At 40.7% G+C, this 24,977-nt stretch overlaps 2 protein-coding genes across 4 annotated transcripts in view; both read left to right on the forward strand.

The window, feature by feature from the left end:
- Positions 1–2,722, forward strand: part of VIRMA (vir like m6A methyltransferase associated) — a 73,154-nt gene extending 70,432 nt beyond the window's left edge. For all 3 annotated transcript variants that reach the window (XM_047783596.1, XM_047783599.1, XM_047783597.1), the window contains 2 exons: positions 1,085–1,228; positions 2,374–2,722. In XM_047783596.1, coding sequence (XP_047639552.1) covers positions 1,085–1,228; positions 2,374–2,528 — 299 coding nt within the window. In that variant the 3' untranslated portion in view covers positions 2,529–2,722. The remainder of the gene's footprint in view (positions 1–1,084; positions 1,229–2,373) is intronic.
- Positions 2,723–16,742: 14,020 nt separating this feature from the next.
- Positions 16,743–24,977, forward strand: part of RAD54B (RAD54 homolog B) — a 118,068-nt gene continuing 109,833 nt past the window's right edge. Inside the window, exon 1 of the mRNA XM_047783600.1 lies at positions 16,743–16,828. The gene's annotated coding sequence lies outside the window, so the exon portion shown is untranslated. The remainder of the gene's footprint in view (positions 16,829–24,977) is intronic.

Consider the following 24,977-nt stretch of genomic DNA (forward strand, 5'->3'; position numbering starts at 1 on the left):
AACCCACTGAGCAAGGGCAGGGACCGAACCCGCAACCTCATGGTTCCTAGTCGGATTCGTTAACCACTGCGCCACGACGGGAACTCCCTAATGCGTTATTCTGATATTGGAATATTAAAATACTGAATAGAAGTGATTTAAATGGAAGCAATCAGATAAAGTATTTTTCTGTTATTATAGTTAAGCTACCTTTAGACCAGTGGTAGGTAGTACTATTTACAGAGTACTTTATTGGATAGAAAAAAAACAATTTCTAGTTTAACTTTTGATTAATTGCATATTTAATGATGAGCTTAAAAGAAGTCTTGCCTAATTATTTTCCTTTTTACACTGAGAGTTGTGTTTTTCCTTTCTGAATAATACCCATACATTATTATAACAGTTGTACTTATCAGCAGTTTCCTGAAGATAGTTCTGTGTAGTTCACTATTGACTCTCTTAGCTACTTGCTTCCTAATGTTATGTTTAATATTTTAAATTACTTCAAGATTTTAGAAACTGAGTTTCTAACATATAAACTTATAAAAATTATACTTTATCAGTGGATTGATGACATAGTTTCATGATTATGAGGATGAAAGAGAATAGGCATTTACATTAATAGTAAACATATAGTTGTGTTAGGAATTTTTTTTTTGGCTTCACCCGTGGCAGGGGGAGGTTCCTGGGCCAGGGATTGAACATGTGTCACAGTCGGGACCTGCACCACAGCTGCAGCAACGCTGGATCCTTAACCTGCTGTTGCCACACAGGAACTTCCAAGAAACTATTTTAAGCATTACGTATAATACTCTCATTAACTCCATGAGGTAAGTTCTTTTAGTGTTACCATGTAATAGAAAATTTGTCGGTCAGCTGACCAGGATGCATAAATATAGGTGGCAGAACCAGTATTTGAACCCTGGCAGTCTGCTCCAGAGTCTTCTAACTATATGTAATGTTGCCACTCCACCTGTATTCCATTTACAAAATTTCATGATTTCTCTTCCATTACTTTTGAAGATTAAGTAAAACCTGTCATAACTTCCTTAATCCAGGTGAAGTTATGAAAAAAGTAGATTTTGATTGTGTTGCCCGTGTTTAGGAAACTACAGTCGTCGGGAGGGAACGCGAGGCTCCAGTTGGAGTGCTCAGAATACTCCTCGAGGAACTTACAATGAAAGTCGTGGAGGCCAGAGCAATTTTAACAGGGGTCCTCTTCCACCATTACGACCACTTAGTTCTACAGGTACACGTTTTTCCTGCTTGATACTGTTCAGAAAGAGCGAGGTGAATCCTCCTTTTCAGATTGTTGAATGTCATGTATTCTCATTCTGGGAGAGAATAGTTCAGAATGTAGATATATAATTCTAGTCCATTTTATATTTATGAATGAGTATATATCTTCTGTATAAATATTCAAAATTTTAGATTCTAAACTGTATAATCTGAGTGGTTTCATGTTTATATGCTCTGTTTTTATAGGTCAATAAAGAAAGAAAATCATTTAAGATACCTTCTTGACCAAAGTAAACTGAGATATCTTCATAGAATATATATACAGGTTGACTCTTGAGCAATATGAATTCGAACAGCAAGGATTATCCTCTTATATGTGGATTTTATTTATTTATTTATTCATTCATTTATTTATTTATTTATTTATTTTTGTCCTTTTAGGGCCATACCTACAGCATATGAAGGTTCCCAGGCTAGGGGTCAAGTTGGAGTAATAGCCACAAGTTGGAGCAATAGCCACAGCAATTCAGGATCTGAGCCTCAGCTGCGACCTACACCATAGCTCATGGCGATTCTGGGATCCTTTAGCCCACTGAGCAAGGCCAGGGATCAAATCCTCATCCTCATGGATACTAGTCAGGTTGTTACCGCTGAGCCACAGTGGAACTCATCCCTGGAAATTTGTAATAGCAGATGTTACAGTACTTCATGGTCCATGGTTGGTTAAAATTGAGGATGTGGAAGAACCTCCAGATATGAGGGCTGACTGTAAATTGTACTTGGATGAACCCTCATATTGGTCAGGGTTCAACTGTATTACATTTTATTTACAGGATTGTCTTGGGTATGTAAGCATTTTTTTTTCCTCCTCTAAAACATTCCTATATCAAGTTCAGAATTCTGGTCAGATGTACCTTTTGGTTTCAAACGGACCCTTTTTTTAAAAAAAAAAATAACAGCTTTATTTGAGATGTAATTCTTACACTTAGTTTACCCACTTAAACAACTTTAACACATTCACAAAACTTGGACGTGAATTTTAAAGCAGCCAAGGGTAATCCCTGTCTCGGTTTGAGCTTGGTGTTATAGATTTGTATTTATATAATGAGAAAGGAAAGGATGTTGCAACTGAAAACTGTATTTTTTCTTTTATAGGTTACCGCCCAAGTCCTCGTGACCGTGCTTCCAGAGGTCGTGGGGGACTTGGACCCTCCTGGGCAAGTGCAAATAGTGGCAGTGGAGGCTCAAGAGGAAAGTTTGTTAGTGGAGGCAGTGGTAGAGGTCGTCATGTACGATCCTTTACACGGTAAAAAAATTCTTTTGAGAACTTCTGAGTGTATATGAACATGTCATGAGGACAATAAAAATTAAACAAGACATTGGAGGACCAATTTAGACCTAGCAGTTATCTGGATACATCTGAGAGAATATTTTTATCTGAAGAAAGCAGATTTTGTTTGATACCTAACACAAGATTTCAATAAAAATCCAAACTTTGTATGTATGTTTGTATATATTTTTTTCCCCTTCTTATATGACAATTTAGAAAATTTCTTGGTAGAAAATGAACACTGAAATGACTTTTGTTTTAGTGTATTTCTTGCCTATACCGCAAATGTCCCCAATACTTTCTTAGCTCCTGGTGCCCTTTACTGTTTCAGTTGTTTTTTCACAACACACCTAAGACAAAAGAAATGCCTATTAATTCCATTCATTAAGCAGTTAAGTCCAAACAACTTAATGAAAATTTATGTCCTAACCGCTAGTAATGGTAGCTGTTGCACAACTTCTCAAACGTTGAAATTAGCCTGAACACTGCCGGTATTCCTGTTCCACTGTGTTTTTTGCAGTGTACTTACCACAACTGAAAATCTAGTTTTGCAAAGTTAAACTGCCATGGAAAGAACTAGAGTGCTGTCAAATATTGAAATGTAAACTACCTCAAACTAGGATTTTATGTTGTGTCCAACAGATGTGTTCTCCTCAAAAATTTAAAATATCCTGTAGCACTCATGTTAATTTACTAGGGGGACCTAGTGCAGTTTTGGGAACCTTTTGACTGTACCAAAAGAAACATAACATTCTTCTCCTTTACATTAGAAAGAAATACATATGTGCTTTGTGTTTTAGCTTTATACCGACCTATACTATTTTATTATGCAATTTTTTAAAGCCTAAAATGAGGCATATCTTAATACTGTTATTTTGGAAATCAGAAACATCTAATAAAGTCTGTACTTTATATCAGAAATAAAGTTTATACTTTGAGAAAATAGTCATATTTTTCCCAAGAGATATCTTAACACACTGAGCCTATATAATCTGGCATAAAATATAGAGTTCTCTTAAACAACAAAGGAGTGTGTGAGTCTCATTCCATTCCCTTATTATGCTGTTTTGTCGAACTCTTTTTAAGTAGAGATCTAGTTTGTTTGCTAGGAAAACCTGAAGAAAAGCTCAGTTCGAAAGATTCTGAAACTTAAGTGAAAGGTAATGGAAATCAAAAACCCAGGATAACCTAAACCTGTATTAATCCTGAAACTAATAAGATCATCTTCTCTAAAATTGTGTTTTCATAGTAGATAGAATTTGAAGTTTGTACCTAATGCCTGACACAAATATATGTAAAAACAATTGTTGATATTTCTTAAATCATAAAATATGGCTACATAGAGAGATGGTTTTCTTCTTTAAAAATTTTTATTAAAGGAGTTTCCGTTGTGGCTCAGTGGAAACGAATCTGACTAGCATCCATGAGGATGCAGGTTTGATCCCTGGCCTTGCTCAGTGGGTTAAGGATCTGGCGTTGCTGTGAGCTATGGTGTGAATCGCAGATGCAGCTTGGGATCCTGCATTGCTGTGGCTGTGGTGTAGGTCAGCAGCTGCCTCTCTGTTTCCACCAGGAACCTCTGTATGCCACAGGTGCGGCCCTAAAAAGACCAAAAAAAAAAAAAAAGTTTATTGGCGTATAGTTGCTTGGTACTGTTGTGTTTCAGGTACAGAGCAGTATGAATCAGTTATACATACACGTACATTCATTTCTTTTTCAGATTCTTTTCCCATATAAATTATTACAGAATATTGAGTAGGGTTTCCTGCTATACAGTAGGTCCTTGTTGTTATCTATTTTATATATAGCAGTCTGTATATGTAAATCTCCAACTCCTAATTTATCCCCTCACCCCAACATTTATCCTTTGGTAACCATAAGTTTGTTGTCAAAATCTAAGTCTGTTTCTGTTTTGTAAATAAGATCATTGTTTCATTTTTAATTAGATTCCACATATAAATGATATCATATTTGTTTTTTTCTGTCTTCACCTAGAACCATAATCTCTAAGTCTATCCCTATTGCTGCATAGATACATTTCTTGATCTTTTTTTTTTTTAAGCTTTAGGTTGCATACAAACTCAAATCAGAGCTGTTTCTGCTTATTAGGTTATTGGCCAGTAATTCAGGCCAGCCATAGTAATAAATTATTAATGTAGAAGCAAATTAATACCAGGTATATGTCATTTAGTCTAGCAAAGGAGGTCTTATCCTAACTTTACAGATGGAGAAAGTTTAGGAGCTTTATTCAAAAGCAATAGAAATAGGACTTAAAACCAGGTTGGCTAGCTCCTAATTCTTTATCTCTCCTTTCCATTTGGAGGGCTAAGAAGCTACTTTTTAGGTTGTAAGGTACTAGAGAGGAAGTGGAGTTCCAAAGACCTAGCACTGTTTTATCCATTTCAGCAGTGAGCCGATATGTGCTGGAGGATAGTACATACAGATCATACACATTTAGGGTATGTAAGACCACATACCCTCAAAAGTAAATAACAGTTTTATGAGTATTCTGGTAGACTAGATATGTGTTGTTTGCAAACATTTGTTTTACATAAGAGATTTCAGGAAAATATTTGGTGTTTAGAAATTAATGAAATATGCACCTCTTCATAAACGTCACAGAAGCCCTAACCAAAACTGAGAAGGCCTAGTATACTGTCAATAAACTATACAAAGAACAAATGCATAACAGCTAGTAAAAATAAACTGTAAGGCCATTCAGCTAGGCTCCTTAGTAATGACCAAAGAACCAAGACAGGAAAAGGCCTTTGGAACTGTGAGTTTAACAAAGAGTTTCTTTTTTAAAATGGCTGGGTGGGGTGGGGGTGGGGGGGAGTTCCTGTCGTGGTTCAGTGGTTAAGGAATCTGAGTAGGAACCATGAGGTGGGTTCCATCCCTGGCCTCACTCTGTGGGTTAAGGATCCGGCATTGCCATGAGCTGTGGTGTGGGCTGCAGGCATTGCTCGGATCCCACATTGCTGTGGCTCTGGCGTAGGCCGGTGGCTACAGCTCTGGTTGGACCCCTAGCCTGGGAACCTCCATATGCTGCAGGAGCAGCCCTAGAAAAGACAAAAAAATAAATAAATAAATTAAAAAATAAAATATGGCTGGGGGTTTAGGATGACTTGTAAAAGGGCGTGTGGTGTTTGCAAGGGCCCTGTCTGGCTGCCGAGCTCCCTCCTCACCCAACCTCCCTCCCCAGGCCTGGGGCCTCTTTGGGTTAAGGCCACCCATGCCTGCAACCTCAGTTCTTAGAGTGGAGGTAGCTGCAGAAAGGCCACCAGGGACCCAGACGCAGGCCAAGCCAGGGTGGCTGGGCACCTGCTTGAAGAACTGCCTCATGGCTCCAGAGGGAGATAGTGGGACACGAAGTCTTCCTCGAAGAAGGTGATTGGCTCCTCCTGCAAAACAGAGGAGGGTGAGAGAAGCGGAGTGAGAGCATCGGTTCCTGACCTCAGTTCACCTGATTTGTCTAATTCTCACCAGCTGACGTGGCTGTTATCAGCGATGGCACTCTACTCTTCGAATGAGAAAGCTATTCAAGAGAGGAAAGGACATCTCTCAAAGTCACAGCACTGGCAGGAGGCAGGGATTTCAAATCCCACCTCCGCCCCTTCCCTCTTAGCCATAGTCATTCCCAAGAGCAAGTTAGGGGATGTTCCCTTTGATGGGATTAATTCCAAACCTTACCTTTTAGGAGAGGAACCTTTACTTTATACCGCACTTTGGGCAGGAGCCCTGCTACACTCAACAGCCCAACAGCTCTGGGGACGCTGGGGACGGGTGTGGTGGCTGGGCGGTTTTCTCCTCCCCCCGCCCCTCCCCCCACCTTTGTGGTCTCAAAGACACCAGCTGTGGGATGCAATTTGAAAACCATTCACAGAGAACTCTTAACCAGTAACAAATTATAATTTTAAAATAATTATTTATATTAAAAAGTAGAGACAATCAAAAAGAAAAATGCAGAATACTTTTGGGAACAAAAAACATTCTTTTTTTTGGTCTTTTTGTCTTTTTAGGGCCGCATCTGCAGCATATGGAGGTTCCCAGGCTGGGGGTCGAATTGGAGCTGTAGCCACTGGCCTATGGCAAAGCCACAGCAAGGTAGGATCCAAGCCGCGCCAGTGACTACACCACAGCTCACGGCAACGCCGGATCCTTAACCCACTGAGAGAGGCCAGGGATGAACCCGAGTCCTCATGGATGCTAGTTGGGTTTGCTAACCACTGAGCCATAACGAACTCCCATAATATTCTATTTACTGTATAATACAAGGAGTCGATAGAATATTTGTATTTGTTTTGTAAGAATAAGAAAAGAATGCTCTGGGAGTTCCCTGGTGGCCCAGCAGGTTAAGAAAGTAGCATTGTCACTGCTGTGGCTCAGGTCGTTTCTGTGATGCAGTTTCGATCCCTGGCTTGGGACTTTCACATGCTGTGAGTTCAGCCAAAAAGAGGAAAAATGCTCTGGAATATTGCTTCATTTTAAAAAGCAATGTTGCTGGAGTTCCTGTCTTGGCACAGCAGAAATAATCAGACTAGGAACCATGAGGTTGCAGGTTCAATCCCTGGCCTCACTCAGTGGGTTAAGGATCCGGCGTTGCGGTGAGCTGTGGTGTAGGTTGCAGATGTGGCTTGGATCTGGCGTTGCTGTGGCTGTAGTGTAGGCCGGCAGCTGTAGCTATGATTCGACCCCTAGCCTGGGAACCTCCATATGCTGCGGGTGCAGCCCTAAAAGGACAAAAGACAAAAATAAAAACAAAAAATAAAAACAATGTTGCTGGCAATAATCCGGCTGTGTGAAGCAGTGCCAGTTCCGGTTTAGCTTTATTGCTTAGCATTTAAAAAAAAAAAATCGCAAAAATACAGAGATTGAAAATGCAGGAAAAAGAGTATGTCTTCTAGGTTATCCACTGTGTTCCATACCCTAGTATAGACTTGGGAACATATGGATGAACAAGATGCATTTTTTGCCCTCAAGAAGCTCTCAATCTGGGAGTTCTGGCTGTGGTGCAGTGGGTTAAGAATCCAGGTCGCTGTGGAGGCTCAGGTTGGAACCCCAGCCTGGTGCCGTGAGAAGGCTGTGACATCACTGCTGCTGCCTCATATGTTGCAGCTATGGCTCAGGTTCAGTCCCTGATCTGAGGACCTCCCTATGCCACAGGTGCAGCTATGAAAGGAAGGAAGGAAAGAAGGGAGGGAAGGAGGAAGGGAGGAAGGAAGAAAGAAACTAATAATAGAGAAAATAATCATGTAAACAACTTTTTTTTAAAGTAAACTTAACAGGGAGTTTATGGAGATGGAACAACTTGGAGTTCTTGAATCATCCAATTTGTACATTTCAAATTGATGTTTTTGTAGAGTTTTAAAAATAAGTGTATTTTTTAAATAGCCAATAAGAGAGATAAAAAAAAAAAAGACTTGGAGTTCCTGTCGTGGCGCAGTGGTTAACGAATCCGACTAGGAACCATGAGGTTGCGGGTTCGGTCCCTGCCCTTGCTCAGTGGGTTAACGATCTGGCGTTGCCGTGAGCTGTGGTGTAGGTTGCAGACGCGGCTTGGATCCCGAGTTGCTGTGGCTACAGTGTAGGCCGGTGGCTACAGCTCCGATTCAACCCCTAGCCTGGGAACCTCCATATGCCGTGGGAGCGGCCCAAGAAATAGCAACAACAACAACAAGAACAAAACAAAACAAAAAAAGACTTGACATTACAATATTTGTTGTTATACCATAAATAACATTTTTGGAATTATTTTTGTGTAAAGACTAGTTAAGATGGAAAAATTATTTTAAAAATTTACGTGTGATTTTTTTGAAGTTTCAAAGGATAGATTGGGAAGTAATGAGCAAAATCTTGTAAATGTCCTATAAATTCAGGAGTTAGAGAAAAGGATACAAAATCAAGTACTAGCTGTGGCCTTGAAAGTCAAAGAAATGACAGAAGAGGACCAGGTGAAGGATACACAGTGAAAACTGGGGAAGAGTTGGCAGTTGACCTTTTGGCCTCGATACCAGGGAGAAAACTGGGAGAGCTGGAGGAGGTGGCCTAGGAGAGTGTCTGCCCTGTTAAACTACTCTTCAGCTTTAGCTGATTGCTTGGAAAACTGATGGATCCAATGCTGATGCATCTTCTAAAAATTTTTTTTTAATATTTTGTTTTAAAATCAAAAAGTTTTTGGAGTTCCCGTCGTGGCTCAGTGGTTAATGAATCCGAATAGGAACCATGAGGTTGCGGGTTCGATCCCTGGCCTTGCTCAGTGGGTTAGGGATCCAGCATTGCGTGAGCTATGGTGTAGTTCACAGACACAGCTTGGATCCTGTGTTGCTGTGGCTCTGGCGTAGGCCAGAGGCTACAGCTCCGAATTGACCTCTAGCCTGGGAATCTCCATATGCCGCAGGAGTGGCCCTAGAAAATGCAAAAAGACAATAAATAAATAAATAAATAAATAATTTAAAAATTAAATTAAATTAAAAAATTTTTATTTCTAGTTAACACAAAATTGGAGTTCCCATCGTGGCTCAGTGGTGATGGAGCTGACTAGTATCCATGAGGACACAGGTTCGATCCCTGGCGTTGCTCAGTGGGCTAAGGATCCAGTGTTGCCAGGAGCTGTGGTGTAGGTCACAGATGTGGCTTGGATCCCATGTTGCTGTGGCTGTGGCATAGGCTTGTGGCTACAGCTCAGATTTGACCCCTTAGCCTGTGAACTTCCACATGCCTCAGTGCAGCCCTAAAAAGCCAAACAAACAAACAAATAAAACCCACAAAATTTACCATCTTAACCATTTATAAATGTACAGTTCAGTAGTTTCAAGTATATTCATGTTATTGTGCAACCAGAACTTTTCCATCTTGCACATCTGAGACTCTGTGCTTATTAAACAACAGCTTCCCAGTCCCTTCTTCCTCCAGTCCCTGGCACCCACCATTCTACTTTCTCTGAATTTGACTATGTAACGCATATAAGTTGCATTTATCCTTTTGTCAGTGGCTTATTTTATTTAGCATGATGTCCTCAATGTTCATCCACTCTGGTACATATTTCAAAATTTTCTTCCATGTAAGGCTGAATACCATTCCATTGTATGTATATGCTGCATTTTATTCAATCATCTGTCTACTTTTTTGGCTATTATGAGTAATGCTGCTATGGGTATATATGGGTATACAAAGATCTGCTCAAGACCCTGCTTTGTATACATGGGTATACAAATATCTGCTCAAGACCCTGCTTTGAATTCTTTTGTGTATATACACAAAAGTAGGACTGCTGGATTATATGGTAGTTTTCTCTCTCTCTTTTTGCTTTTTTTAGGGCCCCACCTACAGGATATGGACGTTCCCAGGCTAGGGGTCGAATCATAGCTACAGCTGCCTGCCTACACCACAGCCACAGCAACATGGGATCTGAGCCACATGTGCGACCTACACCATAGCTCATGGCAACACTGGATCCCCCACTCACTGAGCGAGGCCAGGGATTGAGCCCGAAGCCTTGTGGATACTAGTCGGATTTGTTTCTGCTGTGCCACAATGGGAACTCCTCGGTAGTTCTCTTTATAAAAAAAGTTTTTTAGGAATAGCCATACTATTTTCTGAAGTGTCTGCACCATTTTGCATTTTTACCAACAAGGGTTCTGATTTTGCCACATCCTTATCAACATTTGTCATTTTCTTTTTCTTTGTTTATTTTAATAAGCAGCCATATTAGTGGATGTGCTTCTCAGTATTTTTTTTTTTTTTTGGCTGAGCCTGTGGCATGCAGAAATTCCTGGGCCAGGATCAAACCCATGCCACAGCGGTGACAAACCAAATTCTTAACCTCTAGGCCACCAGGGAACTCCTGGACTCTTAAGGAGAAGTTGAAGATCTGGATCATTAATGTGTACTCAATTTTCAAGTTTGGCAATTGAAATTAAATAATTATAGTAATAATTTTATAATGGAAAAGAATCTGAAATATATCTAAGTAAATCACTTTGTTGTATACCTGAACACTGTAAGTCAACTATACTTCAATTTAAAAAAAAATAATTATAGTAATAATTTTAATATATGAGCTAAAAAGGTGGGAAGGTGGGTTCAGGCCTGAAGATAGGATCTTTTTTTCTCTTTTTTACAGCAGCACCTGTGGCGTTTGAAAGTTCCTGGGCTAGGGGTGGAATCAGACCCACAGCTGCAGCACTATGCCATAGCCACATCTGTGATGTATGCCACACCTTGTGACAACATGGGATCCTTAACCCAGTGAATGAGGCCAGGGATTGAACCTGCATCCTCACAGATGCTGTATCATGTTTTTAACATGCTTAATGTGCCACAACAGGAACTCCCTTTTTTTTTTTTTTTTGGTCTTTCTAGCGCCACACCTGAAGCATATGGAGGGTCCCAGGCTAGGGGTCTAATTGGAGCTATAGCTGCAGGCCTATACCACAGCCACAGCAACTCGGGATCCGAGCCACATCTGCAATGTACACTACAGCTCACGGCAAGGCTGGATCCTTAGCCCACTGGGTGAGGCCAGGGATCGAACCCGCAACCTCATGGTTCCTAGTTGGATTCATTTCCACTGCGCCACGATGGGAACTCCTAATATCTGATCTTGAATCTCTGCTTGCCACACTAGGTTTGGAGATTAAAATATGTTTTTCTGGAGTTCCCACTGTGGCTCAGTGGAAACGAATCCAACTATTATCCATGAGGACACGGTTCAGTCCCTGGCCCTGCTCAGTGCGTTAAGGATCTGGATGTGGCACAGGCTGGCAGCTGCAGCTCCAATTGACCCCTAGCCTGGGAACTTCCATTTGCCGCACTGTGGCCCTAAAAATTAAATTAAATTAAATTAAATTAAAAATTTTTTTTGCCATACCCACAGCATGTGGAAGTTCCTGGATCAGGGATCAAACATGCATCACATTTGCACAATACCATATCTTTTTTTTTTTTTTTTTGCACCTTTTCTAGGGCCGCTCCCACAGCATATGGACCTTCCCAGACTAGGAGTCTAATCGGAGCTGTAGCCGCCAGCCACAGCCACAGCAACCTCAGATCCAAGCTGCGTCTGCGACCTATACCACAGCTCACGCCAGATCCTCAACCCACTGAGCACGGCCAGGGATTAAACCCACAACCTCATGGTACCTAGTTGGATTCGTTAACCACTGAGCCACAATGGGAACTCCACACAATACCAGATCTTTAACCTACTGCACCACAAAGGAACTTCCTATACTTTTTTTTTTGTCTTTTTTCCTTTTTTTTTTTTAGGGCCACACCTGCAGCATATGGAGGTCCCTAGGCTAAGGGTCAGAGCCACAGTATCACCAGATCTGAGCAGGATCTGCAGCCTACACCACAGATCATGGCAATGCCAGATCCTTAACCCACTGAGTGAGGCCAGGGATTGAACCGGCAGCCTCATGGTTCCTAGTTGGATTAGTTTCTGCTGCGCCGTGGTGGGAATTCCCGGAAACTTCCTATACTTGATTTTTTAAAAAAAATGTAGCACAATGTTTTGGGTTTTTTTTTGTTGTTTGTTTCTTTTTGCAGAGGCATGTAGCAGCTTGACGTGGGATCTCAGGCCCCAGACTAGAGATTGAACCCAGGCTGCCGTAGTGAAAATGCTGAGTTCTAACCACTAGACCACCAATGAACTCCCACCAATAATGCTTTAAATGTTGTTCCAGCCTCTACTGCCTGGAAAAAAAAGTACACCAAATATGACATATTTATTTATTTATTTTGGTCTTTTTAGAGTCACTCCCATGGCATATGTAAGTTCCCAGACTACGGGTTGAATTTGATCTGCAGCTCCCAGCCTACACCACAGCCACAGCAATGTAGGATCCAAACCGAATCTGCGACCTACATACTTACTGTTAAATTATTTCTGAAGTCATTGAAATTAGTGCCTGCTAGGAGTTCCTGCTATAGCACAGTGGAAATGAATCCAACCAGTATCCACGAGGACATGGGTTTGATCCCTGGCCTCGCTCAGTGGGTCGGGGATCTGGCATGGCCATGAGCTGTGGTTTAGGTTGCAGACATAGCTCGTGTTGCTGGTGCTATGGTGTAGGCCGGCAACTGTAGCTCCAATTCGACCCCTAGCCTGGGAACTTCCAAATGCCCTGGGTGCAGTCCTAAAAAGGAAAAATAAATAAATAAATAAATTAGTGCCTGCTTACGAAATATGTGTAAGTTGTGGACATATAATTATACCAATTTGTAGTTGCCCCAATTTTGATGTGTTTTTTAAGGAGATTTTTAGTTTAGGGACACTATTTTATAATGGTCTTATAGACATAGTTGTAAATGGAGATAGTCCACTTTCTGTCTGAGAAGTCCCCGGTTGGGAGTTCCTGATGTGGTACAGTAGAAACGAGTCTGACTAGGAACCATGAGGTTGCAGGTTTGATCCCTGGCCTTAGCTCAGTGGGTTAAGGATCCGGTGTTGCTGTAAGCTGTGGTGTAGGTTGAAGATGCGGCTCAGATCTGGCATTGCTGTGGCTGTGGTGTAGGCTGGTGGCTACAGCTCTGATTTGACCCCTAGCCTGGGAACTTCCATATGCCACAGGAGCAGCTCCAAAGAGACAAAAAAAAAAAAAAAAAGTCATCCCTGGATATTTTAGGGCATGTAGAATTTTTAAAATATAATATTTGTATTTTAATATATGAAATGTTATAGATGGTGTGATAATGCGAGGAACTTGCATTTGGTCAGTGTCGAATGCAGGAATGGGAATAAAGACAATGGAGTGAAGGTATACTTGAAGAGTGGCCCAAAATTTTAAAAATTATGAAGGTTCTTAGTATTTGCTATGCTAAGGCATAGAGAGTAACGAAAGTTTTGTTAATATGAATGATGTTTTAAAATTTGGTACATTTTTATAAACATCTACTATTAGTCACTGTAAAAGCTGTTTTACAACAATTAACTCATCAATTTCATCTGTGCTTTAGAAAGACTATTCTGGTGCAGCAGGGAAGGAAAAAGGGAGAAGTTCGAGTCAGTGGCAGGAAGAGCAATTAAGCAATTAGAGCAAAGATCTGAAATAGTGATCTTCAAAGAGTGATTCTCAGAGCAGCAGCTCAGAATCACCTGGGAATATATTAGAAATGCAAGGAGTTCCCATCAAGGCTCAGTGGTAACGGAACTGGCTAGTACCCATGAGGACTTGAGTTTAATCCCTGGCCTTGTTCAATGGGTTAAGGATCTGGCATTGCTGTGAGCTGTGGTGTAGGTGGAAGACATGGCTTGGATCCCAAATTGCTGTGGCTGTGGTGTAGGCCAGCAGCTGCAGCTCCGATTCCACCTCTAGCCTGGGAACTTCCGTATGTGGCAGGTGGGGCCCTAAAAATGAAAGAAAAAAAAAAAAAAGAAATGCATATTGATGCTTAAATAAACCTAAAGAAATGAAGGTGGGGCCTAGGGATGTGTGCTTTAACAAGCCCTGCAAATGATTCTGCTGAAGTTTGATGCACTGCAAGGTTTGTGTATCAGTGGTTTTCAAATATAGGAATTATCTATGGATGTCACTAAAAATGTAGGTTCCAGGAGTTCCTCTTGTGGCTCTTTGGGTTAAGAACCAAATTGGTATGAGGCTTAGGTAACAGGTGAGGCTTGGGTCTGGCATTGCTGTGGCTGTGATGTAGGCTGGTAGCTGCAGCTCTGATTCAACCCGTAGCCTGGGAACCTCCATATGCCTTAGGTGCAGCTCTAAAAAGACACACACACACACACACACACACACACACACACACGCACACACACACACAAAGTAGGTTCCAGGGGCCTACAAATCTATTTTTAAAAAGCTTTTCAGGAGTTACTACTGTGGAATAGTCAGTTAAGAATACAACTGCAGCAGCTTGGGTCCTTGTGGGGGTTCAATCCCCCACCCAGCACAGTGGGTTAAAGGATCTCATGTTGCTGCAGCTGTGATGTAGCTTGTGGCTCAGCTCAGATTCAATCCCTAGCCCAGGAACTTCCATATGCCATGAGTGCGGCATATGGAAGAAATAAAATAAATAAAATAAAATATAGTAAAGCAAAATAAAATAAAATAAAATACAAAGCTTCTCAGGAGATGCTCATGATCAGCCAGGTTTGGATCCCATTAAATCCTAGATGAAAAGTAATGTCCTGAGCTAAGACAGTGAAATGGAAATGGAGGGATCAAACAGAGAAGATATTTCTCAGACACTGTAGTGCTCTAGAATTATATTAGGCCATGGTGGCATAAAATTATACAAAGCAGTTACTGATTTGAAAATACTTTCTGCTGTGGTGCAACAGATTCCGTGGCATCTTGGGAGTGCTAGGACATAGGTTCCATCGCTGGGCCAGCACAGTGGCAGCTTAGGCACATCCAGCATAGCTGCAGCTTAGTTGAAATTTCGTCTTGGATCTGATCCTTGGCCTGGAAGCTCAGAATGCTGTGGGGCGGCCAAAAAGAAAAAAAAGAACATATAGTGGGAAAGGGCAGGTGCTTGAGCAGAATGAGGGAAAAGCATGTCACTAAAGCAGAGTTGAAGCAGCACAAGACACCTGAGGTTTTGCGATGGTAAGCAGTAAGTAACACATGCCCCAAATGATTACGAAAGATGAAGTTTAAAAAATGCCTAGATTTGCAGTTTGAAAAATTTTATAACTTTTGTGATGGCAATTTCATTGGCGTGTGAACTTGGGAGAAGATAAGCAGAATCCCTAATGCTATTTGTAGCATGACTGAGAAGTGAGAAAATATATAGATTCAATTTGTGGGGAACAGAGAAGAGATTGCTAAAAGCTATGTGGGCCAATGCCATCCTCTTGCCAACAGTTTTACAAATTGCCCTTGGTTTTGTGGTCCTAGACTGTATCTGCATAATCTAGTTGTGCATTTTGTGTGAACACATTTTTTTAATTTTGTTTTTGGGGTTATTTTTGGCCACACCTGGGGCATGCAGAAGTTCCCAGACCAAGAATGAATCCCAGCCATAGCTGTAACCAGAGCCACAGCAGTGACAAGACTGGATTCTTAACCTGTTGAACCATGAGGGAAGTCTGCTAACACACATTTAACTACAGACTCTTTTGGAAATTCCATTTCTGATCATTGTTTTCTAAGTTCTTAAATCTGCTTCTTTCTTAGCTTCTTTCATATCTAAATATCTAAGATGTTCTTAATTATGCTGCATTGTCTCATGCTGCCTAAGTATCCTCCAAGTGTAATTTTTTTTTTGTCTTTTTTTAAGGGCCACACACCTGGCATCTGGAGGTTCCCAGGCTAGGGGTCAAATAGGAGCTGTAGCTGCAGTCCTATGCCACAGCAACGAGGGATCCAAGCCACGTCTGCGACCTACACCACAGCTCACGGCAACTCCGGATCCTTAACCCACTGAGTGAGGCCGGGGATTGCACCTACGTCCTCATGGATACAAGTCGCCTTTGCTAACCACTGAGTCATGATGGGAACTCCTGGACTATTTTTAAAATGTGTTTGCTTATTTGGGCTAGGTACCTTAAAGAAATATATTAACAGTTCTGGAGATTTAATGCATAGCATAGTGATTATAGTCAACAAAATTATGATATATAAACTGTATTAAATACTTCAAAGTTGCTAAGAGACTAGATCTTAAATGTTCTCACCACACACACAATAATAACTATATGACGTGGCAGAGGTGTTAGCTAAAGCTGTAGTGGTCATCACAAGGTAATACATACATATATCATACACAAATTTACATAATATTACATGTCAATTGTATCTCAATAATAAAAGTGAACATAAGCAGGCCATTAAAAATATATTAACAAAGTTGCTGAAATCACCTCATCCCTAAAATGAGATATAGGGTAAAAATCTATTATATTTGTATACTATTTTTCAAAGCAAATACTGCCATACAGAACATCAAACTGCATGAACATATTCGTATAGATATTCTCAGATTTAAGAAGTATATCTCTCTGCTCTAGGGTGTGGTCTGCACTCTCAGCATCTACATCACGCCTGACAGTAGGCACCAAATAAATATTTTCCGAATCCAGCCATAAACCTGAAGCACCCTTGGAGAAACGCAAAGGCACTTGCGCGGTGCTGCGATGAGGTCGTCCAATCAGAGTTGAGCTGGATGAGACGCAGCGGCTGGAAAGTAGTGCGCACGCGCAGTGGGCTCGTTTGCAATTGGCTGCGCTGAGGCGGGAGCTTTGAGATCCTCTGGCGTTGAGGGGATCGCTGTGAACTCCGGTTTCTCCTACCTGGCAGCGCCTCTTCCTCTGGACCCTCGCTGGTGCGTTCCCGGAGGGGAAGGCTTGTGGGGGACAAAGAGAGGAAAGGCGGCGTAGTAGCCTTAGACGGAGGAGGGAAGGCGGCGGAGTGGTTGAGGCCGCCTCCTGCGGGTTTGGGAGCGCGGTCTCAAGTATGAGAGAAGCGCTTGCTGCGGGCCGGGCGGTGGCTGGTGGTGGAGGGCGGGGGGTGGGGGTGCGTTCGTGGTGGGGAGGCCTCCGGGAGAGGCGACTCTGAGTAGAGGTGCCTCCGCCTCCGCTTGGCGGTCCTCCAGCCCTGTTCCTGTGGCGCTTGGGTTTCTATCCCCCAGGATTAATCCTGCGTTAATTAACTCGTGAAAGATTTTTGTAGGCCTGTGTAGCGGGGCCCCAAAGTCAAAGGAGCGGCTTAAGCCACGAAGTGAAAAAACTACTACCTAGTGTAGTTGGAAGGCGAAAAGTGGAAACAGCAGGGGAGATCTGCTGCAGGCTCTTGGCTGTTTTATTTACATCCTTCCTAGAGGTTTGATGGTTGCACCCCATCCCCCCCTTCAGAGTCAAACCGAATCCGTAGATTCTGGTCATAATCCTCTTTGACGAACTTCATCCTCCACTAGCCCCCTCACAACACCTTCATTATCTCCACCCTCCTAGGGCCTTATGTATTAAACATCTAATCGTAATTGTTATAGATAGTAATATTACAAAGAACATTGAGTGCTTACTCTGTGTTGAACTTGGTTCTTAGTACTTTAAGTATTTCATTTAATCCTTCCAACGGTCTTAAGAGTAATTATTACACCCCCCGTTAGAGATGAGGAAAGGGAGACACAAAGAGGTTATGTAAACTCTGCAAGATCTCTTGTTAGCAAGTGTCAGTCCAGATTTATATTCAGGCATTTGCCTCCAAAACTGTGTTCTTAATTATTACACAGTACACTGTATTAAATTGCCAAGTAATGTAGGCCTTCTGATTCAGTTTGCCATTTTATTTGGGAAGAGAGAAGCAGGTGGGTGTTATGTAGCAAAAGTGAGAGCATTCACAGCAGGGCTGCCAAGTGGGCTTTATTTTTAGGGCCTGGGAGAAGGGCTAATTTAAGAAGTAATAAGGATCCACATATTTAGGGGGAAATATACTAATTTTTGTAGTTTACTTTGAAATGCCTCAACAAGTTGGATGGCTTGATGGTTATATGTAAATGGCAGAGCTAGAAATCAAGCCAAGGTAGGCTGGCTCCAGAGTTGATTTTTTTTCTTAACCACCACTCTGTCTGCTTCTCACATGCTTGCATACTCAAATTCATTATTATTTTCTTTAGTTTACAGGATAGATAGAAAGGTTGGGAAATTAGACATCACATGTTAGGTGTAGAAAAGCTTAGGAGTTCTTTTGTGGTGCAGCAGTTAAGGATCCAATATTGTCATTGCTGCAGCACCCCTGCCCCCCAAAAAAGATAGCCTTCTGGCCAGAGAGGGAGTGGATGGACTGGGAATTTGGGGTTAGTAGATGCAAATTATTACTTTTTTTTTTTGGCCCTGCCTGCAACTTATGAACGTTCCTGGGCCAGGGATCCAACTCTTACCGAAGTAATCACCCAAGCTACTACAGTGACAACACCAGATCCTTAACCTGCTGAGCCACAAGAGAACTCCCAAACTTTTACATTTGGAATGGGTAAACAATAAGGTTCTACTGTATAGCATAGGGAACTATATCCAATCTCCTGGGATAGACCATGATGGAAAATAAGAATAAAAATAAATTTAATAGAGAATGTATATATATATGTATGATTGAGTCACTTTGCTGTACAGCAGAAATTGGCACAACATTGTAAATCAAGTATACTTTAATAAAAAAAGTTTAAGGGTTTAAGGTGGTGATTCTTAGAATTTAGTATTGGGTTGCTGCTGTGGCTCGGTTTTGATCCCTGACCTGGGAACTTCCACATGCTTTGGGTGTGGCCAAAAAGAAAAAAAAGAATTTAGTGTTGAAAGAAGTTTTAGCATCTAGTCTGTTCTTTTTATTTTTCAAGTGAAAAAGTTGATATCTAGAGAGTTTAATAGCTTGCCCAAAGTTTCTGTGACTATATTTTTCTAGTGTTCCTCTTAGAAAGGTATCCCTTAGAATTTTCGCAGAACTGCGGAGTGGTCTGACTATGCAGTGAATGGAACCTATTCATTTCATGAAATTTATTTTTATTAATGATATCTAGAATTTATTACATTATGTAGGCTTATCATTATTGTGTTATTTCATTTGAGCTGTAGTTATCTAAAAGTCTTGAGTTTTTCATCTAAATGTCCCATTGTTCTATTTCATTTGATTAACTGGGTCTAAATTCAGGGCCTAACATTTACCTGTTTTTAAATCATCTTGTAGCAGTTATCTTTTGTCAGTTTCAAGTTTATGTTAATTACATATCTAGAAACATATACTATTCTGCTGAATAAAAAGGAAGTGAGTTTTTAAAATAATTCAATGAATTATGTTATATTATATTATATTATATTATTATGGCCATAATCACAACCTTATTTTAGAGCATTTCCATCCCAAACCCCCATTCCACCCTTCTCTCCCCTTCATATGTCCCCTTTGGTAACCATAAGTTTTTCGAAGTCTGTCAGTCTGTTTCTTTCTTTCTTTTTTTTTTTTCTTTTTTTTTCCAGGGCTGCACCTGCTGCATTGTGGAAGTTCCTAGGAAGTTCCCAGAGATTGAATCGGAGCTGCAGCTGCCAGCCTACACCACATCCACAGCAATGCCAGATCTGAGCCTCGTCTGCGACCTGCACCACAGCTCATGGCAATGCTGGATCCTTAACCCACTGAGCAAGGCTGGGGATCAAACCTGCATCCTCATGGATGTTAGTTAGATTCGTTTTCACTGAGCCATGACAGGAACTCCAGTATGATAATTTCTAAGTCCATCCATGCTGCTGCAAATGCCATTGTTTCGTTCTTTTTTTATGGCTGAGTAATATTCCATTATCTATATGTACTACATCTTCTTTATCCATTCCTCTGTCCATGGACATTTAGGTTACTTTCATGTTTCGGCTATTGTATGTGGTGCTGCAATGAACATTGGGGTACATGTATCTTTTTTGAGTCATGGTTTTCTCCAGATGTCCAGGAGTGGGATTGCTGAATCATTTAGTAATTCTATTTTTAGTTTTCTGAGGAACCTCCATATTTTTTTCCATAGTGGTTGCATCAATTTAGATTCCTACCAACAGTGTAAGAAGGTGCCCTTTTCTTTGAACCCTGTCCAGCATTTATTTTTTGTATCCTTTTTGATGATGGCCATTCTGGCTGGTCTAAGTTAGTATACCTCATAGTGGTTTTGATTTGCATTTCTCTAATCATGAGTGATGTCGAACATCTTTTCATGTGTTTTTGGCCATCTGTATGTTCCTTTGGAGAAATGTGTGTTTAGATCAGCCCATTTTTTGATGGGGTTATTTGGACTTTTTTTATATTGAGCTGCAGGAGGTGTTTATATATTTTGGAGATTAATCCCTTGTCAGTCACTTCATTTACAAATATTTTCTCCCATTCTGTGGGTTGTCTTTGTTTTGCTTATGGTTTTCTTTGCTCTGCAAAAACCTTTAAGTTTAATTAGGTCTCATGTCTCATTTGTTTATTTTTATTTTATTGTCATCACTCTAGGAGGTCGATCTGAGATATTGCTGTGGTTTTTGTCAGAGAGTGTTCAGCCTATGCTTTCCTTTGAGAGTTTTGTAGTATCTGGTCTTACGTTTAGGTCTTTAATCCATTTTGAGTTTATTTTTGTATGCGGTATTAGAATGTTCTAATTTCATTCTTTTACATGTAGCTGCCAAAAAGGAAGTGAGGTTAAAGAGGTTATTTTGGCATGACTTGTTTGGAAAGAATCTGCATTGACAATTGCTATTGGTAAATACTACTTCTAAAGTAACATATAATCATGAGCCATCTGTTTAACAATTTGATATAAGGTTATGCTAATAGAGATCTATTTTGCACTTTATTGATCTTAAACAAGTAGATTGCCAAGTAATTCTCTAGCAAAAATGGATTTACTCAGGATCAGCAAAGAATTGCAATTCAGGGTCTCCAACAATGGTGAGCCACATGCATATCCTGCACAAGGAGAGAAGACCTCTTTTGTAGAGAGAGGAAAAGAAAATTAAAAGGGCTGTGGTAAATGAAGAGTCTGCTGGGAGAATCCAGAGTTTAAAGCATCATGGCTTTTATTGGCTGAGTTCTTGCGGGGGAAGAGGAGCTCTGTTATCTCATAAGGCATGAGAGCTCCCTCTTCTGGCCTCCTGACTCTACGATAATTAAATTTCTGTTTATTAATTTTTATATTTTCCCCTTTTGCTTAAGATCTTTCTCTGAAAGCATCACTTATCAAGAGTCAGTCAGGTTTTTTGGTTTCAGTGGCTCAGTGTCCAGATGGACCTTTCCTGAGTATCCCTTGTTGGAGAGGAAAATGCACAGGTTGGAAAACTATTGGGGTCACATGGGAGTAACAAGAGTAGGAGGAAGAACTCTCAGACACTTTTAATTTAAAGTCCGTATGTTGTCAAGATCCTAGACATTGAAGATCACCTGTAGTGTTACATCATCATGAAAGGGACAGCAGATAAACTTCCAACAGGCCTGGTCTGGTTATCTTTGGAAACCTGTCTCATCGGATGTCATCTGCTTCAGTTCTCGAAAATCTTTACTTTTGGGTCACCAGATGATGTGTAGGTCCAGTCAGTGTTTGGTGCTTTCTTTGGATGCGTCACTTGAATCCAGAAGTTGACCTCTCGGAGTTGGGTGGCATACACATTGGTTAGTAGTACCTGCTAGGGGATTTGACTTCGAGGTTGGAGAGAGTTGTTCTAGAGGTGTCTTTCCCAATAGATGAAATCTCCAGGTTGCGAGGTATGATGCTTAAAGTTTTCATCTTAGAGTGCACTGTGAAAAAATTGCTTTACCAAAACATAGTTATTTTTATAGAAGCAATTTGGCATTTGCAATATTGGACTGTCTATCCTATTATATTGTATTATATTGTGGGTTAAAAGAGCTAAGTGCATTGTGACTATCTCAAAGGGTGAGAATTTATGAGTTTCAAAAATGGTGGATCTGAAGATTTAGAAGGACCAGTGGCAGTGCTTTTGGCCAAGGTATTTGAAGGGCCTCTGCAAATTTTGTCAGTTGAGGTTTAATAATGCCATTAGTATTTTTGATTAAACCAGAGCATTGGTGTTAAGCACAGTGAAAGTGCTGTAAAACTGGCCAAAAAAAATCAGACTCATTGAAGTGTCTGACCAGGAAAATTGGTTCCATAAACTTTTTTTTTTTTTTTTTTTTACTTTTTTGGCCACCCTGCGGCATGTGTAGTTTCCAGGCCAGGGATCAGAGCTGAGCCACAGTTGTGAGCTATACCACACTGAGGCAACACTACATCCTTAACCCACTGCGCCACCCTAGGGATTGAACCTTCGTCCTGGCACTGCAAAGATGCCACCAATACCATTGTGCCACAGTGGGAACTCCATCAAACATTTTGAAGTTTGAGAGGAGTTCTCCAGGTTGGGACAGTCTTTTCCAAAGGGACTTTAGCCACAGAAGAGTTGATATCTTCCAGTAGTTTTTATATGGAGTCCTTAGGGTTTTCTATATATAGTATCCTGTCATCTACATCTCTTCTCTTCCAATTTAGATACATTTTATTTATTTTGTTTGTCTGATTGCTGTGGCTAGAACTTCCAGTACTATGTTGAATAAAAGTGGTGAGAGTAGGCATCCTTTTCTTGTTCCACGTTTTAGTGGGAAAGCTTTCAGCTTTTCTCTGTTGAGTATTATATTGGCTGTGGCTTTGTCATAAGTGGTTCCCTCTACACCCACTTTAATAAGGGTTTTTATCATGAATGGATGTTTTTATCATGAATGGATGTTGGATTTTGTCAAATGTGTTTTCTGCATCTACTGAGATGATCACGTGGCTTTTGATTTTCTTTTGTTAATGTGGTATATGACATTTTGATTAGTGTATTTATGTTGAAGCATCCTTGTGAACTTGGGATGAATTCCACTTGGTCGTCATGTATGATCTTTTTTATGTGTTGTTGGGTTCATTTGGCTAAAATTTTGTTCAGAGTTTTTGCATCTGTATTCATGAAAGATATTGGCCTATAGTTATCTTCTATGATATTGGCCTATAGTATCTTTGGTTTTGGTATTAGGGTGATGTTGGGTTCATATAATGTCTTTGGGAATGCTCCTTCTTCAGTCTTTTGGAAAAGTGTAAGAATGATGGTTATTCTTTGTATGTTTGGTAGAATTTGTCTGTGAAGCCATCTGGTCCTGGACTTTTGTTTGTACGGATTGTTTTTTGTTTTTTATTTTGTCTTTTTAGGGCCACACCTGTGCAATATGGAGTTTCATGGCATATGGAGTTTCCCAGCCTAGGGGTCAAATCAGAGCTACAGCTGCTGGCCTGTACCACAGCCACAGCAAGGCAGGATCCGAGCTGAGTCTGCGACGTACACCACAGCTCACGGCAATGCTGGATCCTTAACCCATTGAGCGAGGCCAGGGATTGAACTTACTTTCTCTTTTTTGAAGATCTGTATTGCTATGAACTTTCCTCTAAGAACTGCTTTTGTGGCATCCCATAGATTTTTGTATGGTTGTGTTTTCATTGTCGTATGTCTCAAGGTAGTTTTAGATTTCCCTTTTGAGCTCCTTGTTGATCCATTTTTTATTTTTTGGTAATGTATTGTTTGGTCTCCATGTTTTTTTCTGATTTCTTTTCCTGTGGTTGATTTCTTTTTTATTTTATTTTATTTATCTTTTATTTTTTATTTTTTATTTTTTTTAATCGCATCTGTAGTTGTATAATGATCATAACAATCTGATTTCACAGGATTTCCATCCCACAGCCCAAGCACATCCCCCCACCCCCACCCTGTATCATTTGGAAAGCGTAACTTTTTCAAAGTCTGTGAGTCAGAATCTGTTCTGCAAAGAAGTTCATTGTGTGCTTTTTTTTCAGATTCCACATGTCAATGAAAGCATTTGATGTTGGTGACTCACTGTATGGCTGACTTCACTTAGCATGATAGTTTCTAGGTCCATCCATGTTTCTAAAAATGCTGGTATTTCATTCCCTTTAATGGCTGAGTAATATTCCATTGTGTATAGGCACCACATCTTCTGGATCCACTCCTCTGTCGATGGACATTTAGGTTATTTCCACGGCTTAGCTGTTGCAAATAGGGCTGCAATGAACACTGGAGTACATGTGTCTTTGCGAGTCATGGTTTTCTCTGGATAGATGCCCAGGAGGGGGTTTGCTATATCAAATGGTAATTCTATTTTTAGATTTCTGAGGAATCTCCGTATGGCTTTCCACAGTGGTTTCACCAATTTGCAATCCCACCAACAGTGTAATAGGGTTCCTTTTTCTCCACACCCTCTCCAGCACTTATTGTTTGTAGACTTTTTGAGGATGGCCATTCTGGCTGGTGTATAAGGTGGTACCTCATCGTGGTTTTGATTTGCATTTCTCTAATCATGAGTGATGCTGAACGTCTTTTCATGGGTTTTTTGGCCATCCGTATGTCTTCTTTGGAGAACTGTCTGTTTAGATCTTCTGCCCATTTTTTGATGGGGTTGTTTGTTTTTTTGGTATTGAGCAGTAGGAGGTGTTTATAAATTTTGGAGATTGATCCCTTGTCCGTCGATTCACTTGCAAAGATTTTCTCCCGTTCTGTGGCTTGTCTTTTCGTTTCGTTTAGGGTTTCCTTTGCTGTGCAGCAAACCTTTTAAGCTTCATTAAGTTCCATTTGTTAATTTTTGTTTTTACTGTCATTACTCTAAGAGGTGGATCTGAGAAGATGCTGCTGTCGTTTATGTCAGAGAGTGTTTGGCCTATGTTTTCCTGGAAGAGTTTTATAGTGTCTGGTCTTATATCTAGGTCTTCAATCCATTTGGAGTTTATTTTTGTGTATGGTGTTAGGGAGTGTTCTCATTTCATTCTTTTCCGTGTGGCTGTCCAGTTCCCCAGCACCACTTAACTGGACAGGCTGCCTCTTCTCCAGTGTATATTCTTGCCTCCTTCGTCATAGATTAGTTGGCTGTAGGTGCGTGGGTTTAATTCTGGGCTTTCTATCCTGTTCCACTGATCTGTA

The sequence above is a fragment of the Phacochoerus africanus genome, chromosome 6, assembly GCF_016906955.1.
Source record: "Phacochoerus africanus isolate WHEZ1 chromosome 6, ROS_Pafr_v1, whole genome shotgun sequence".
NCBI classification, from domain to species: Eukaryota; Metazoa; Chordata; class Mammalia; order Artiodactyla; family Suidae; genus Phacochoerus; species Phacochoerus africanus.